This window comes from Filicampus tigris, chromosome 6, assembly GCF_054856515.1.
Source record: "Filicampus tigris isolate MCC_2025a chromosome 6, RoL_Ftig_1.0, whole genome shotgun sequence".
Taxonomy (NCBI): domain Eukaryota; kingdom Metazoa; phylum Chordata; class Actinopteri; order Syngnathiformes; family Syngnathidae; genus Filicampus; species Filicampus tigris.
Window position 1 is genome coordinate 11,082,913 of NC_141222.1, and position 14,342 is coordinate 11,097,254.

General features: G+C 42.1%; 1 protein-coding gene across 3 annotated transcripts; it reads right to left on the reverse strand.

Moving 5' to 3' along the window:
• Window positions 1-307: 307 nt before the first annotated feature.
• On the reverse strand, window positions 308-13,831 carry cpz (carboxypeptidase Z). Of its 3 annotated transcripts, none has more exons than XM_086033960.1 (13): window positions 13,528-13,831; window positions 13,146-13,178; window positions 12,629-12,680; window positions 10,789-11,111; window positions 10,488-10,703; window positions 9,062-9,258; window positions 2,834-2,995; window positions 2,564-2,722; window positions 2,347-2,482; window positions 1,457-1,596; window positions 1,124-1,223; window positions 871-1,016; window positions 308-786 (listed from the first exon to the last, which is right to left on the reverse strand). In XM_086033960.1, the coding sequence occupies exons 1-13, from the start codon at window positions 13,619-13,621 to the stop codon at window positions 583-585; spliced, it is 1,962 nt and encodes a 653-aa protein (XP_085890086.1). In that variant the 5' UTR covers window positions 13,622-13,831; the 3' UTR covers window positions 308-582. The 3 variants fall into 3 exon arrangements, with proteins under 3 accessions (XP_085890086.1, XP_085890085.1, XP_085890087.1); XM_086033959.1 differs by having other exon boundaries at window positions 9,023-9,258; XM_086033961.1 differs by lacking the exons at window positions 13,146-13,178; window positions 13,528-13,831 and having other exon boundaries at window positions 9,023-9,258; window positions 12,616-12,663.
• Between the last annotated feature and the right edge of the window lie 511 nt (window positions 13,832-14,342).

The following is a 14,342-nucleotide window of genomic DNA, read 5'->3' on the forward strand; positions in this document are numbered from 1 at the left end:
TTGCTTTTAATATGATTGTTTTAACAATATTATTAACAAACACATTTCAGGTATCTTGCATGTTTTATTTTTATATTATATATATATATATATATATATATATATATATATATATATATATATATATATATATATATATATATATATATATATATATATATATTATATAAAAATAAAACATTAGCACTACTAATCCAAGTGTCAGTGTTGTGTGCTCAATATAAAAAAGGCTGTTATGCTTCCAGGCTTTTGTGACTTGAATGTTGTAGAAAACGCATAGAAAACATAAGAAATAACCATTAGCCTGTAAAATGAAAAAGAGGATATTTTATGCAGCTGCCTTTACTTGTCTGTCATTGTAATAGTGCATGCCATTATTTTTGGATGTCATCACCTTCAAATGCTCACTAGAATTACATGTGACGCCTGGTAGAAAATAGTTTTGCCAAGCCCTTTCAAAAGCATTAAACTTGTGTATGGGGTGCTGAAGTCAATGTTAATACATCTCAGTTGCTCCAAAAATTAATCCAAAAAGCCTTTTACAGTGGTACAATGAGACCTGTGTTGTCCCCAAGTGAATTTTTAGACATTTCGCAGCAGCCAGTTTGGAGGCGAAATGCCAGACTGGGAGAAGTAGGACCACCACCAGGGTTTTTCCTGACGCTCAATCCTCCCGTCAACTACATCTGGCTCGCTGTAGCGTTCAAACTGATTGTAAGGGTCAAATCGATCCCATGTGTCTGTTGTGGGGAAGAGGTGGTCGTCAATATCAGGCTCCAGGGGAACCTGCATTCAAGATGGAAGGGAGAGTGACAATATAGAGCAGAGATCCCATTTGATCAGTCCAATGTAGGAGAACAGTCAACAGACCTTCTTCAAGACAAAGTCCACACGTCCGGCCTTGTTCAGGTTGTGAGGCAGATGAACCCGTTTGCTGACCCTGGAGTAACCTTTGGCAGTGGCTGTCAGGATGTAAGTACCAGAGCTCAGCAGACGCCAGTAGTCTCCACCTTCAGCTGAACGACGAGGTTGCGTAGAGCAAAAGTGTCGATGTCAGACAGGCAGTCAGGCAAATGAGAACAGAAACAAAAAGCAACAAGGTGATATTCCAGTTAGATTTTACCCGTGGTGACATCTTTCCGAATCCCCCTGACAGAGATGGTGGCATCTTTGATCCCATTACCATCAACATCCTTGACAACACCTTTAATCCCCCGATGGACCTGTAAGAGCAGCTCAATGAAAAAGTGAAACTCTATTTCCTTTTCCCATCACATCCACCGAAAACAGTTTCTATCCCGGCTGAGTTGGCATCTTCGTCAACGTTAGCTCTGTGAACCACTACTAATGGCCCTTCTTCAGATAGATGTTAATCCAACTTTTAGAGAGTCAATTCTGGGAGCAGTTCTCATGCACTCAATTTGGCCAAGTTAACAAAGCATTCAGAAATACTTGCCGACTCTATAAAACTGAGCAAAGCTTCCTTGTTCCTCTTCCATTCAGGGTAAAGCTCCACCTCCGAAGGAAATTTGTCACAGCCCAGCTCTATTGTGATCTCCAAACAATTTGTGTGCAGGTAGTTAAAGTCTGACATACCTGCAAAGGAGGAATACTGCATGTAGCGCTGTGCAAAAGCCACCATTAGAGTGTTTTGAACAGTTGTTATTTATATCACTCTTGTTAGAACACACTCTTACTAACGTAGAGAAAGGTGAAGTATTTACAGTTGTATGACAATTGCGAATACTTACACTGTACTTAAGTGAGTTAAATGGAGAACCACTTTTCTACCATCAGGCACTCAAAGCAATTTACAATGTCACCTATATATAGCCCTGTACCCAGAGAAAACTAAGCACGGGAAGAACACTCAAACTCCATGAACCCCAAATCTTAGTAGTGTAAAGACAGATGTGCTAATCATTAGTACACCATGCTGCTGACATCGGTACAGTACATCTTGCGCAAAAGAGCTTTTGATGATAGACTCAACCTGCAACTTCCAGGTTAACTGATGATTACTCCTCCACAATAGCCAGATTGTTCCTCCAAAAGTGTCTGCAGCTAAACATGCACTAATGTCTGAAACTATAAAAACTGAAATGAGGCCAAAAACCGTACATTAATGTATAGTTGCACGAACATGGCTCTCTAAAACTAAACATGAATGGCATTGCTATTTACTATTTATTTATGGCAGAATGACAGCTGTGGAAAATGGTCCTTAAAACAACAAAACTAGTGGTGGCTGACTTTGCACAGTGCTTGTACACCAGCCAGTAAGACACGTAACTAACGCGGCCTTGGGAAAAACGCTCAACCGAATGAATCTCTTCTCTTTCTCACCTCCGGGAAAACTGTACCACAGTGCCCCGTTGATGATGCCCTTAGTTCGGTAAAAGTTTGCACCGCACCTGTCGGTGTCATTGTCTGACATGGTGGCATGGGCGTCTGCGTAGGTACGAGCCAGTTGCTTAAACACCTGCAGGTGGCATGATTATTGAGAGAGCTACATCAACAACAATTATCATCCACATCATTCTTCCATTTCATATATAATTACCCGTTCGTCCTGAGTGGGCGAGAACATCTTCTCCTCATGTGGGTGTCTGGAGTAGTCAAAGGGATAAGAGACTACCAGCTCACCTCCATGGAGGCTGGCTGACTGGACGAAGGGAATTGACCTGGTCCACTTCATCACTGCAAAGGTCTCTGGTGCCACCTACAGTGCATAACATGTACTGGACTGACTTTAGCAATGGTTTTACTTTTTAAGATATAAAGCTTTAAAGATTATTAACGGAGTAATTGGTTGGACATTATTTCATTTCACCTTCTCAAACCAGTAGCCGTCAGGAATTGGGATGTGGTCAGTTCGGTAGTGCCTGCTGCGACGGTTCCGGTAGAAGACTGATGTGAGGTCGGGAAAGTTGCGGTTCAGGTCAATGTTCTGGGCGTTTGTGCGGCCGTGGGTCCAACCGTTCAGCAAGTGACCCTGAAACATTTATATTCAAACGACTAGGAGAGTTAAACCATGTGAGAAAGAGCGACATCAATATATTTATATCATATTGATGATCATGATGAGGATGATGACGTATGTTAGAGGGAGCAGGCATCATGGGAAGCATGTGGTGAGAAAACTATTTGTATATTAGTCAAGAAAATGTTATCTCTGTTAAGTCCATTGTTAACATGTAGACAAGACCATATATCCGACAAGAGAAGTCCTATGTCAAATGGCATTAAAAGACATTTGAGCAGGCGAACAGTCCATTGCATACAAGATATGCATGAGTGGAAACACAGAGTAAGAAGCATCTTAACTATCAGATCTTTAATTCATCCATTCGTGATCTTTTTAGCATTGGCCAGTCGTGTTACGTGGAGTGTTTGTCATGATTTGTGTTTTTGTGGTTTGTTTTTTGTTATATTTCAAATTTAAGTTTAGTTTTGTTTCATCTCATGTCGAGGTTTTTTGGTCCCATTTTTTTCATCTCTAACTATTCTCATTAGCCCTTTTCTTTGTGTCAAACAATCAGCTTCCTCCAACCCCTCGTTTGCATTTAGTTCCGTGCTTTCTTTTAGTGTATCGTTTCATTGTTGATGTTGCAAATCACATTTTCCTTTGTTTTGTGAGTGTTCTGTTTTGAGTCTTTGTTACTTAGATTTTTTTAAGGGGTGAGGGTGACTTTGGCATTCTTGTATTTAGATTTTTTCCCAGTGTTTTCTTTGCCTTTTGGAAATAAATTCCCTTTTTTTGGGAGGAGGGGGTGCTTCTCCTCTGCGCCTTGACAGAAAAATGGAGGTCACAATTGTAGGGAAGCAGGTAAGTAAGGCGGGATGAATGTCCAAAGTAATAATAATTTATTTCCAAAAACCAAAAGGCAAATAAGCCACTGGGTAAAAGCTAAATACTTAATTAACACAAGGAAAATAAACACTCAACACGACAGGCAACATGACAAAACTAGGGAAATGTGACTTGCAACAACAATGAACTAGGCCTCTGCAATTATGGAAAACAATGATAATATGAATCACAATTATTTTTTTGATTGATATTACAATCATGGTTAACACAATTATTCAGTGATTTCAAAACTTAGTAAAATAAAAGTAAAGTAAAAAGGTAAAAACTATCAAAATAATAGCAATAGAAAGCAAGAACTACAACTAAATACCTGCACACTTAGACTCTCTCTTAAAGGAGTAGAGTAAGAAAGTGGATAATTTTGTTAATACAATTTGTTTTTTACATACGAGGAAAAATATGTGACTTTGTGTAGTGATATTGAAGGACTATCACTCCCGAAACTTGGTGCTAATTTTTTATTAGCCTGTCAATGGGATCATACATTGACTTTAGCATTAGTATTGGTGATTCTGGAAACGTGTGGAATTGTTTTTGTTGTGCGTTTAGTTTTTACAGTAATTTCCAAATGGTGTGTCACTAAATAGCCTAAACTCCGCCCAGAGACATCAAATGCAGATCAACACATGCTTGCTGCAAGCAACATAGTTTCAGGGTGTTTTGAAACTGTAGGAACTTGCATACACACATGATCGACAAATTAATCATTTGCTTTGTCAATTATAACGTTTTTATGATCATGAGGAGTCAAAATCGTAATCCTGATTAAATTTTGAATAATTGCCCAGCCCTACAATGAGCTAACACTGACTGAATGAAAGCTGGGAAGAAAATACAAATTGACCAGACAACGAGACACACCTGGACAAGACGCGAGTAGCTGGAAGGAGTTGATTGGATGACACAAGGAAATTGGCTGACGAAAGCAGGTGGGGACATAAACCTAACGAGTAGACAAGACATGAAAAAAGGGACGCAGGAAAATATGACATAACATGAAACAAAACAAAACCTAAATGAAAACAAAGTCAACAAAAACACAGATTATGAAAGCATTCACATGTTTGCGAAAAGTTGCTCTTTCAGAATGTCAACATTTCTGACAGAAAATGTGTTTGGTGGGTGGAGGGTTACAAATGCAAAAGAGGATTATAGAAAAGCTTGATGATGATGATGATGAAGAAATAAAATGGAGTTGCTTACTGGTTAGTAGAAAATAAAGTAATTCGAGTTCTCCCACAGCCAGGTAGTGTGTGATATCAATTCTGCTTGTGTTAATGCTCATAAGTGTAATACAACTGAAGACTCAATCTGGGCGTGGGAGGACCTGAATTTGTAGACAGACAAAAACAGATTGGAGGGTGGAAGGTATGAGTACTGCTGTGAATCAATGATTTCTACTTCAGATGGTGTGGACTACCTTTAAGTGTAGTCACACTTCAACAAAGTTGAAACGCAATATTTTATCAGAATGCTTTGTTTCAACTAGTGGGCTTGCATAGAACATATTCTTAAAAAAAAGATATATTTGGGTTGACTTCCTCTAAACATTTTTGTCTAATCCCCATTCTGTAGCGTTCCATTTAAGTGCATAAAGCCAACAAAGTAAAGGCATGGTACGAAGCACAACAGTGCAAATGCAACCCTGACGAAAAAAAAACACAGCAAATGCAACCTGACGAGTAGTCACTTTGTAATCAAAAAACAAATAATAACAACCCATCCATCAATTTTATAAACCAATTTTTAGCTGTGGGTAAGATGGAACCTCAGCCAATCCCATCTGATTTTAAGCAAAAGGCTCGATCCACCGGGCACACCCTGGACTGAACACCAGCCAATCACAGGACACATACAGAACAACAACCATTAACACACAGATTGACAAAAGAGTATGCACTGAACCTAAAATGCAAGCTTTCAGAATCTGGGATTGTACTTCGAGCATATGGATAGGAACTAATGTAAAATAGAGATTAGGTGGGACACAGTAAGAAGGGGGGGCCCTTCCATGTAAACGGATGGTATTGACGTGGCATGTTAATAAAGCCTCAGTTAAAGATAATACCAGTGCCGTGGGACTTGTTCATGTTTGCAGACATAGACATAATAGTACGTGGTGTCAGAAGTAAAGAAGTCCGTCTCAACAGTGATCGAAAGACGACATCGGGGAGCGGCGGCAGTTCCACCGCTAGCCGTATTGCGAAGCTAACAGCATGAGCTAACGGCGCGAGCAGAAGGTCCGGTGGATGGCGAAAATACAATGGAGTCCCTGTTTTCAATCAACCCACCTGAAAACTTTTGATTTTCGGTGACTACTCGTGATGGCCCAACTGAATTTGTTTTGAGAGGCTTCGTGGTGCAGCGGGACTGGACGGCAAGGAGGAAAACTATCAAGTAAACACTTTGGCGTACACGATGAGCGAACAAATCTGATGATATTTTGAGCACGCTAGGGTTGAGCGAGTATGATCTCAAGGAGTATCAGAGTGTGAAAGATGCCTTTGATAAGCACTTTATAGGCAAACACAATGTAATATATGAGAGGGCACGTTTTAACAAAAGATTCCAAGAACTCAAAGTTGAAAATTGCCCAGTGTGAGCGAGAGAGGCTGCTATGATGACACAACTACCTAACAGGCCATGGTAGCGTGTGGCGGCAGATCTTTTCCAGAGGAATCATACCATGTACCTGTTAGTAATAGACTATTTTTTAGCAATACATTGAAGTTGCTAACCTTAACTCTACTACCGTGATCCCAGTGATTAACTGTCTGTACGTTTTTTGCACGGCATGGGGTCCCGGAAGCACTTGTCACAGATAGTGGCCCACGATTCTCAGCGGCTGAGTTTGCGGCCTTTGCAAGGGTCTATGATTTCAGACACATCACTTCAAGTCCCCACTACCCTCAAAGTAACGAGGAAGCAGAGAGAGCTGTAAGGATTGTCAAATCTCTCTTGAAGAAGGGGGATGATCCACACAAGGCTCTAATGGCATACAGAGCCACACCCTTGGCACATGGCTCGTCACCAGCACAGTTGCTGATGGGTCATAACATCAGGACACCGCTGCCCGTCAGTGGGGAGAAACTTCAACCAAGATGGCCAGACCTTCAGCTGTTCCGAAGCAAAGACCAGGATCAGAAACAAAAACAAGCTTCCTGGTTTCAACAAGAGACACAAAACTCAGAAAAAACAAAAGGATCAAGGAGCCCAAGGTGGCCCATACGAGAAAAATAGAGCAATACTTCGCTTCGAATGTCCCTAAAAAGATGTGGCAAGGTATAAACCAAATAACCAACCACAGAAGCAGCAATCAGGTGACTGCCAGGGTTGATGCCTCACTGCCAGGAAGGCAGCAGACTCCGCTGGAGAACCCGGTAAGGTACTCAGAGTGTGCGCTGACAAAATGACTGGAGCCTTCACCACAATCCATCAATTAGCCGCTGTAACAGAGCAGCATTCCAGTCTGCCTGAAAACCTCACCCATCATCACCATTCCCAAAAAGACAGCCGTGGATGACCTCACCGACTACAGGCCTGTTGCTCTTAACATGAAGTCATGAAGTGCTTCTACAGACTAGTTTTTCAACTTATCGTGGCCTGTCTGCCATCACTCTGAATCCGTGCCAGTTTGCGGACAGGGCAAACAGATCAACAGGGGACGCAATTACCATTGCGCTCCAAACTGCACCTGGAGCGTCAAGGGAGTGCTCTTCCTGGACTTCAGCTCCGCTTTCCATTGCATCATCCCCAAGATCCTGGTGAGTGTTGGAGACTGCTGATTCGATTTAAAGTCACTAAATGGACCAAATCATTAAAACAAATCATCCATCCATCCATTGTCGATACCGCTTATCCTCACAAGGGCGTGCTGGAGCCTATCCCTGCTGTCTTCGGGCAGTAGGCGGGGGACACCCTGAATTGGTTGCCAGCCAATCGCAGGGCACACAGAAACAAACATCCGCACTCACAATCACACCTAGGGGCAATTTAGACAGTCCAATCAACTTACCATGCATGTTTTTGGAATGTGGGGGAAAACCGGAGTACCCGGAGAAAACCCACGCAGGCACGGGGAGAACATGCAAACTCCAAACAGGGAGGCCGGAGCCGGGATCGAACCCACGACCTCTGAACTGTGAGTTGGACGTGCTAACCAGTCGAACACCGTGCCGCCCCAAAACAAATCATTACAACACTAATTCTCATCGTAACAGACAGAGAAATACTCAGACAATCAACTGAAGGAATGTGTCTTTCTAATATTGTTGTGCAAAGAAACAGCAACAACCACTTTTTGGCTACATTCATTCAAATTGGTTGAAAGGATCTGACTTTGGACTTTTTCCCTTCGGTCAGGTAACCTTTTTATATGTTTTTGTTTCGACAAACGTAGAGCAATAATCCAAAGGTGCAATGATTAATTGATTAATAAACAGCTAATCAATTATCAAATTACTCTATTAATCACTTAGATAAATTTTTTGAATCTAAAATTGTACAAATCCTTCGAATTTCATCTTTTCAATTGTAAATATTTTCTGATTTATGTAGTCCTCCGTGAAAGCAGACTGATCATATTTGTGTTGGATCAAAATTTAAAACATGCCTTTACTTTGAAAAACAATTATCAATATTTTTGCCTATTTTCTGAGATATTACACACCAAACTAGAAATTGAATTATACTTGTATATATGTATGTTCGTACAAATATCTACACCATCAATTTGAAATAATGTCCTGTTTTTGAAGAAAGGGATGGAAATTTAAAGGTTTTGTTATCTGATTCATTGAGTAATCAACAAATTAATTAAGTTTAATTAATCGATTATCAAAATAATCATAACTTACAGCCCTGCAATCATTTGTGTAAATCTAGTTAAGAAGGTTGTTAGCGTGCTTTATCTTAATTAGAAAAAAAATATGTGGTCTCATCATATTTCTGAGACTACAATAACATGAAGTTCTGGCTTTACATTAACATGATTCCTAACCACCAGACCTTCACATTTCAATTTGGCAACACATCAGATAATGAAGTCAGTACTTATTGCCTTCACCCCTCCTCCAGAAAGACAAAGCAGAGTGGACTGACAACGGATAATGGCGATTTGTCTTTTCTTGTAATGTTAACAATATTTACTTCCTGGTTGATGAGCTCCGGGTCATTGCTATCCTCTACCTCTGCAGCGGCAAGCTCGTAGCCGTCGGGGTTCATGGAAGCCAAGATGTGAATACGGGTGGTGTTGACGATGGCTTGCACCCGCGGGTTTCCCAAGGTATACTCTGAGCACAAGTACTGAGCCAGGTAGATGAGCAGCTGCCGACCCAGCACTTCATTGCCATGCATGTTGCCAATCAGCTTGACCTCTGGCTCCACTTAGGTATTAAGACAAGAGGCAAATATCGTGAAAACAGGCATGATCTGTGAACATTATCATCTTCAGAAGTTGGGGGAAAAAATTCAGTTTTATGCTTGGTCCCTATCTGAGCATCCACTGTTTCCACTTTGAAGACATTCCAAAACCCTGGGAATGACTCTGACTTTATGCAATATTTTATCATCTAGTGGTGTTTTAATGGTACAGACAGTGCTGCTGGAATTATGTGCATTTGTATGCAGTATAAATTTACACGTTAGCATCTGCTTGTTAAAATAATTAATATTTCGTCACTAGTACTGCTCATATTGCACTGAGCAGTCAGACAGTCTTCTGTGTTGCAAATTAAATTTCTGGTTCTTTGGTTATTACTACATACTTTGTATAATTATGGACTAAATCCTTGTTTACACACTCACTGATATGAATGCCGGAACGCCTCTCAAAGCGCAGCGCGGTCTACCAAATTCACAAACACTCTAACCTAGACTTGTCCAGGCAAAGTACTTTCTGTCACCAAATTGTCAGGTGCGCACCAGCTCCGTCGGCCGCAACGCCCACCGAGTCGCAACGCGGTCTGCCAAATTCCCAAACACGGTAAACTAGACTTGCCCGAAAATGAAGATGCACCCGTTTTTACGCCGAGAGCAGGGGCACCTATCTACGAAAATAAGGCCCTTAGACTACAGATTGACATGATAATCAATTGCTTGATCGTTTGGGTGTAAATGACTGTAGAAAAATGTAATCTTGAAGGCATTAGGGCTAAATGGATTACATTACTTGGCTGCAGCCACCAGAGATGCTGGTGCTCAGTCTCAACTAGTTAGTGGACTAGAGAAGAACCAAATCTCAATGTAAAGTTGAGCTACATTCACGATATGGCTCATCTCCTCCAGATGGCATTATTTTGCTCAATATCAGAGTTGTCAAATCCAGGTCCAGAAAATAAAAATCTTGCTTCTACTCAAGCGTCAGGTAAATAAGATCAGTTTACCTGACAGTTAAGTGGAAGCACCAGTGGCTAAAGTCAAACTGTGGCGGTTTTTTTTTTTTTTTTTACTTTCTGGAACCGGATTTGACACCTCAGCTCAATACGACACTGAAACAAGCACCCAAATCATCCACGGAGAGAATTAACCATCCATTTAAATTTTGATCAAGGAAATGTAGCCAAAGTCCTATCCCAAATTTAGAGAAAAAAAAGGTAAACGCATGTTTACTTACATAGTTCATGCTGTCCGGGATTGTTACTGAATTCGATGACCAGTAAATCTCGGCCCTCAGTGCTGCGGCCGATGCTGTAAACGTGGGCAATGTGGGAACACTTGGCTGCTGTTCTCTTCAGTAAGCTGTACATCTGACTGTTGCTGGTGTGGGTGAACTGGATGATGGTGCTGGGTTCGTCTGGTGAGAGGCTGGACCTTGCTTGCTCCTCTCTGGCTGAAGTGGCGGGAACAGTTGTTGGAGGACTAAGTTTAGAATTCTCTTGGCATTGTCCAACAGGTCAAACTGTTTTTTTTTTTACCTCTTAGCGCCGCCAGTGGGTCAAAGCAGCCCTCTCGGTCACTTGCAAAGAAGCGGTCACAGTCCAGGAAGTATGGCCAGGCCATGTCTATGGCCTCAAAGGTGTGGGCGCAGTCCTTCCTCAGGGCCTCACACGTGCTGCGGCAGGGCTTGATCATCTTGTTGTCCCGGCAGGGCGACGCGAGTACCGAGCAGCCCACGAGACGGATGTCAGGGGAACACTCTCCGTTAAGCAGGCCATGGATGACACTCAGGAGGAGGTACTCTGCCCCCGATTCGGCATCCATACGAGTCAGGTGGCCGAGGATGTTGGGAAACATTGTTCTGGAGCAACAATGGAAGATTGACACTTTTGGCTCAACATGAATGGTGATTCAAAAGAAACTGTATTATTTACTGTACTTGACCTGCAGCTTACTACCGTCCACCAAGTGCGGAAGCTCAAAGGCGTGAGGAGTTGTTTTGATTTCAGTTTGTCGGTTTGCTAGTAAGCTGGCTCACGCAAAAAATACAGAAACAATTTGGCGAGGTTGGCTTTTCGGCATTTTTTATACCAGCCACACATGCTCAATTCCTGCTTTTACACTATTTTAAAAACGCACGTACAGTGAGGCATTGCACGTGCACAACAATATCTGAAAACTCCAGAAATTCCAATGTCCACAACACCCCTTCTTAAGATCCATTACAAGAAATACTGGTGTAGTGGGCTCGGTTTAGTTGCCAGCACCACACAGGGTAAGAACAGAGGGGGGCATTCCGTCATTGACGGATTCCTGTTTTGCTGACTGTTAATGAATTACAGAAGGGGGTTTTCATCCGTCAGTATAATCATCATCCGTCACTGATGAACCCTTAGTCCGTCATCGACGGACGCCCGTTTTCTGATGTTGTTTTGACCGACTGATCGACTGACGGACTTCTGACGGACTAACTGACGGACTGACAGAGCTGGGCATTTTACTAAAAATTGAGCGTCCGTTATTCGTCATCCGTCTGCAGCGGGTGTATCATTCCGTTGTCCGTCATTTGTCTTTTTTTCGGGGGGTAAAAAAATAGTACCCACCTACAGGCCAGTCCGCCTCTAATTTATACGGGCGTCCGTCAGTGATCCCAACCACAATCTTCAACAGCACCAGGTGGCCGATACTTGAACAGAAAGAGTGATTGGTCCCTCACCCAAACCTGTCCCCCAAGCAACAACAACTCACTATTGTTCCTCGCCGCTCTCGCCATGGCCATCAAAGATTCGCCGCAAAAATAGATTAAAGAGAGACTGCAGACGAAAGACGGATTAAATACATTGGCTTCCGACTATGCTTAGTCCGTCCGTCTATTTTAAAATTTTACCTGCCATTCATCAACCGTAAGCAAAACGGGCGGCCGTCATCGGCGGATAGATGGACCGGTCGGTCAAATAGACGGAATGCCCAGCTCAGCTTTGCGGACTGACAATTACAATTCAGTTCATCCCGAAAAATGATAGACTGACGAATGACGGACTGACGAATGACGGACTGGTATCCTAGTCGCTGACGGATGACGAATGACGAATGACGGAGCAGCAAAATTTTGTAAAATGCCCACCTCTAAGTAAGGGCATGTCGTCACACGGGACAAAGTTGCACGCTCAGTTACCACCTTATTTACGTTGATTTGATTCTTTTATATTTGTGGCCTAGAAATGTTTTTTATACAAATATTTACTGTCATTATGACTTCACCGAGGCGCCATCTACTGTATATAACTACTGAGTAGAATTTCCAAGCAAGGTTGATATTGCACAGACGACACTGGGACTGATTTCTTTGGTGAAGTTATACCAACCTCTAGAACCCACCTAGTGTATCCTACATCATTACAGTAGCTCAGATGCATCTCTGTGCAGGTAGCTGTGGGGAACAGAAACGTATGTTATCACACAAAATTCATGCAAGTTTAGTCAGCGTGAGCACAAAAGCAGAAAACTGAATATAATAAATCGGCCATTCCTTTCACAGGAGAGGCCTGTGGAATATTGCAGCGGAGGAACATGGTATTTGAACATTTTCTGCACTGAAGGTCAGGTCTTCACCTGAAAACTAAGGGATGTGGCGTGTGTGCTCGTTGTACCTTTTTGTCATACATAGCCAGTCAGTCACCATGGACATAAACAACATTTACATGAGGGTTCGGTACAGAAAAAGAACAAATTCATTGAGCCAGAAGTAGACAATTTATTTGCGTTAGTGGGCCACAAAAAAAAAAAAAAAACTTGAGTTTGACACCTGTGATGCAGACATTGAAATTGTTTGATTACAGTTATTAATAAATGAAAATGTCGACACATCTTTGATGAATAATGCTGAGTCACTTACGTTTCGCTTCGGTCACACTGTTACTGCATCTTCCTGTGTGGGGGAGGGAAAAATACCACACATGAAGATGGATGAAATGAAGGGACGTCACATATATAAACGCTAGGTGGCGCAATTTGTGTACACAAAGCAGTACTTGCTGATGAGTTTTGAAGTGAACATTTTCTGTGGCAATTACAACGCTTTACGAATGAATTATAATCAATTGGAGGGGGCACTTAATTCTGCAGTAAAATATCGTGTTCATAAAGAACAGAATGGCGGCTTTAAGTGATGCTGCATTCAAGAGAGGCCATCCATGTAGATATAGAAATCCTTCTAATGATGTGCCCTTAGTTACTAAAACGTATGAAAAACATTTCAATAATATTGATGTACTCACCCAATAGTTCGTCTCCCGGAGAGCAGGTCTGCTGTGGCGCGCACCAACAACTTTCAGTCAGAGCCAGAAACAGCCCCAAAAGTCCTAAAAGCATGTTTCTGTACGTAGTAGACTGCTTGACAACACTGTGTGATGTGGCAGCCGCGAGTGGCGAGTCACAACCTTTTTGAAAGCGAAATGGTAATTACAGCGGAAACGTCCTTCCTTTGTTTGTGCAGCGCATCCCTGCCTGACCCGAAGAGTTGTGCTGAGCCAAGCGTGGCTTTAGTGCTGCACTGATCATATTTCACTGCATCGCTCGCTCTGGGTGTGCGTTGCCTTTGGGGGGGAAGAGAGAGAGAGAGAGAGAGAGAGAGAGAGAGAGAGAGAGCGAGAGAGAGAGAGAGAGAGAGAGAGAGAGAGAGAGAGCGAGAGAGAGAGAGAGAGAAATTCTCGTAGTTAAACGGGGGGAACATAGTCGTCATCGTCTCGAAGCCGACGTCATCAAGAAAATGGACCTGGGTTAGGGTTAGGTTTATAACCTAAAAGAAATTCTGAAAACAACCCAAAGAAACAATAAAAGGGGAAAGATACTTTTTAAGTTGCCCACGTTTTGACAACGATGGTGAATGCGTGTGGTGCTTGGTGTTGTGATTATCAAAACACACACACACACACGAATTTTGAGTTTTGAAAAATCCCTGTGTGTACCAGGCTTCGCCTTAATGACACAAATACACATACAGTAAACTACTTGGATGAAACTTTCTGAAGGGCTGAAATAGGAGCCTAGCAGTAACTTTTAAATTGCATTGTACATGTAAATCTGATTGAAA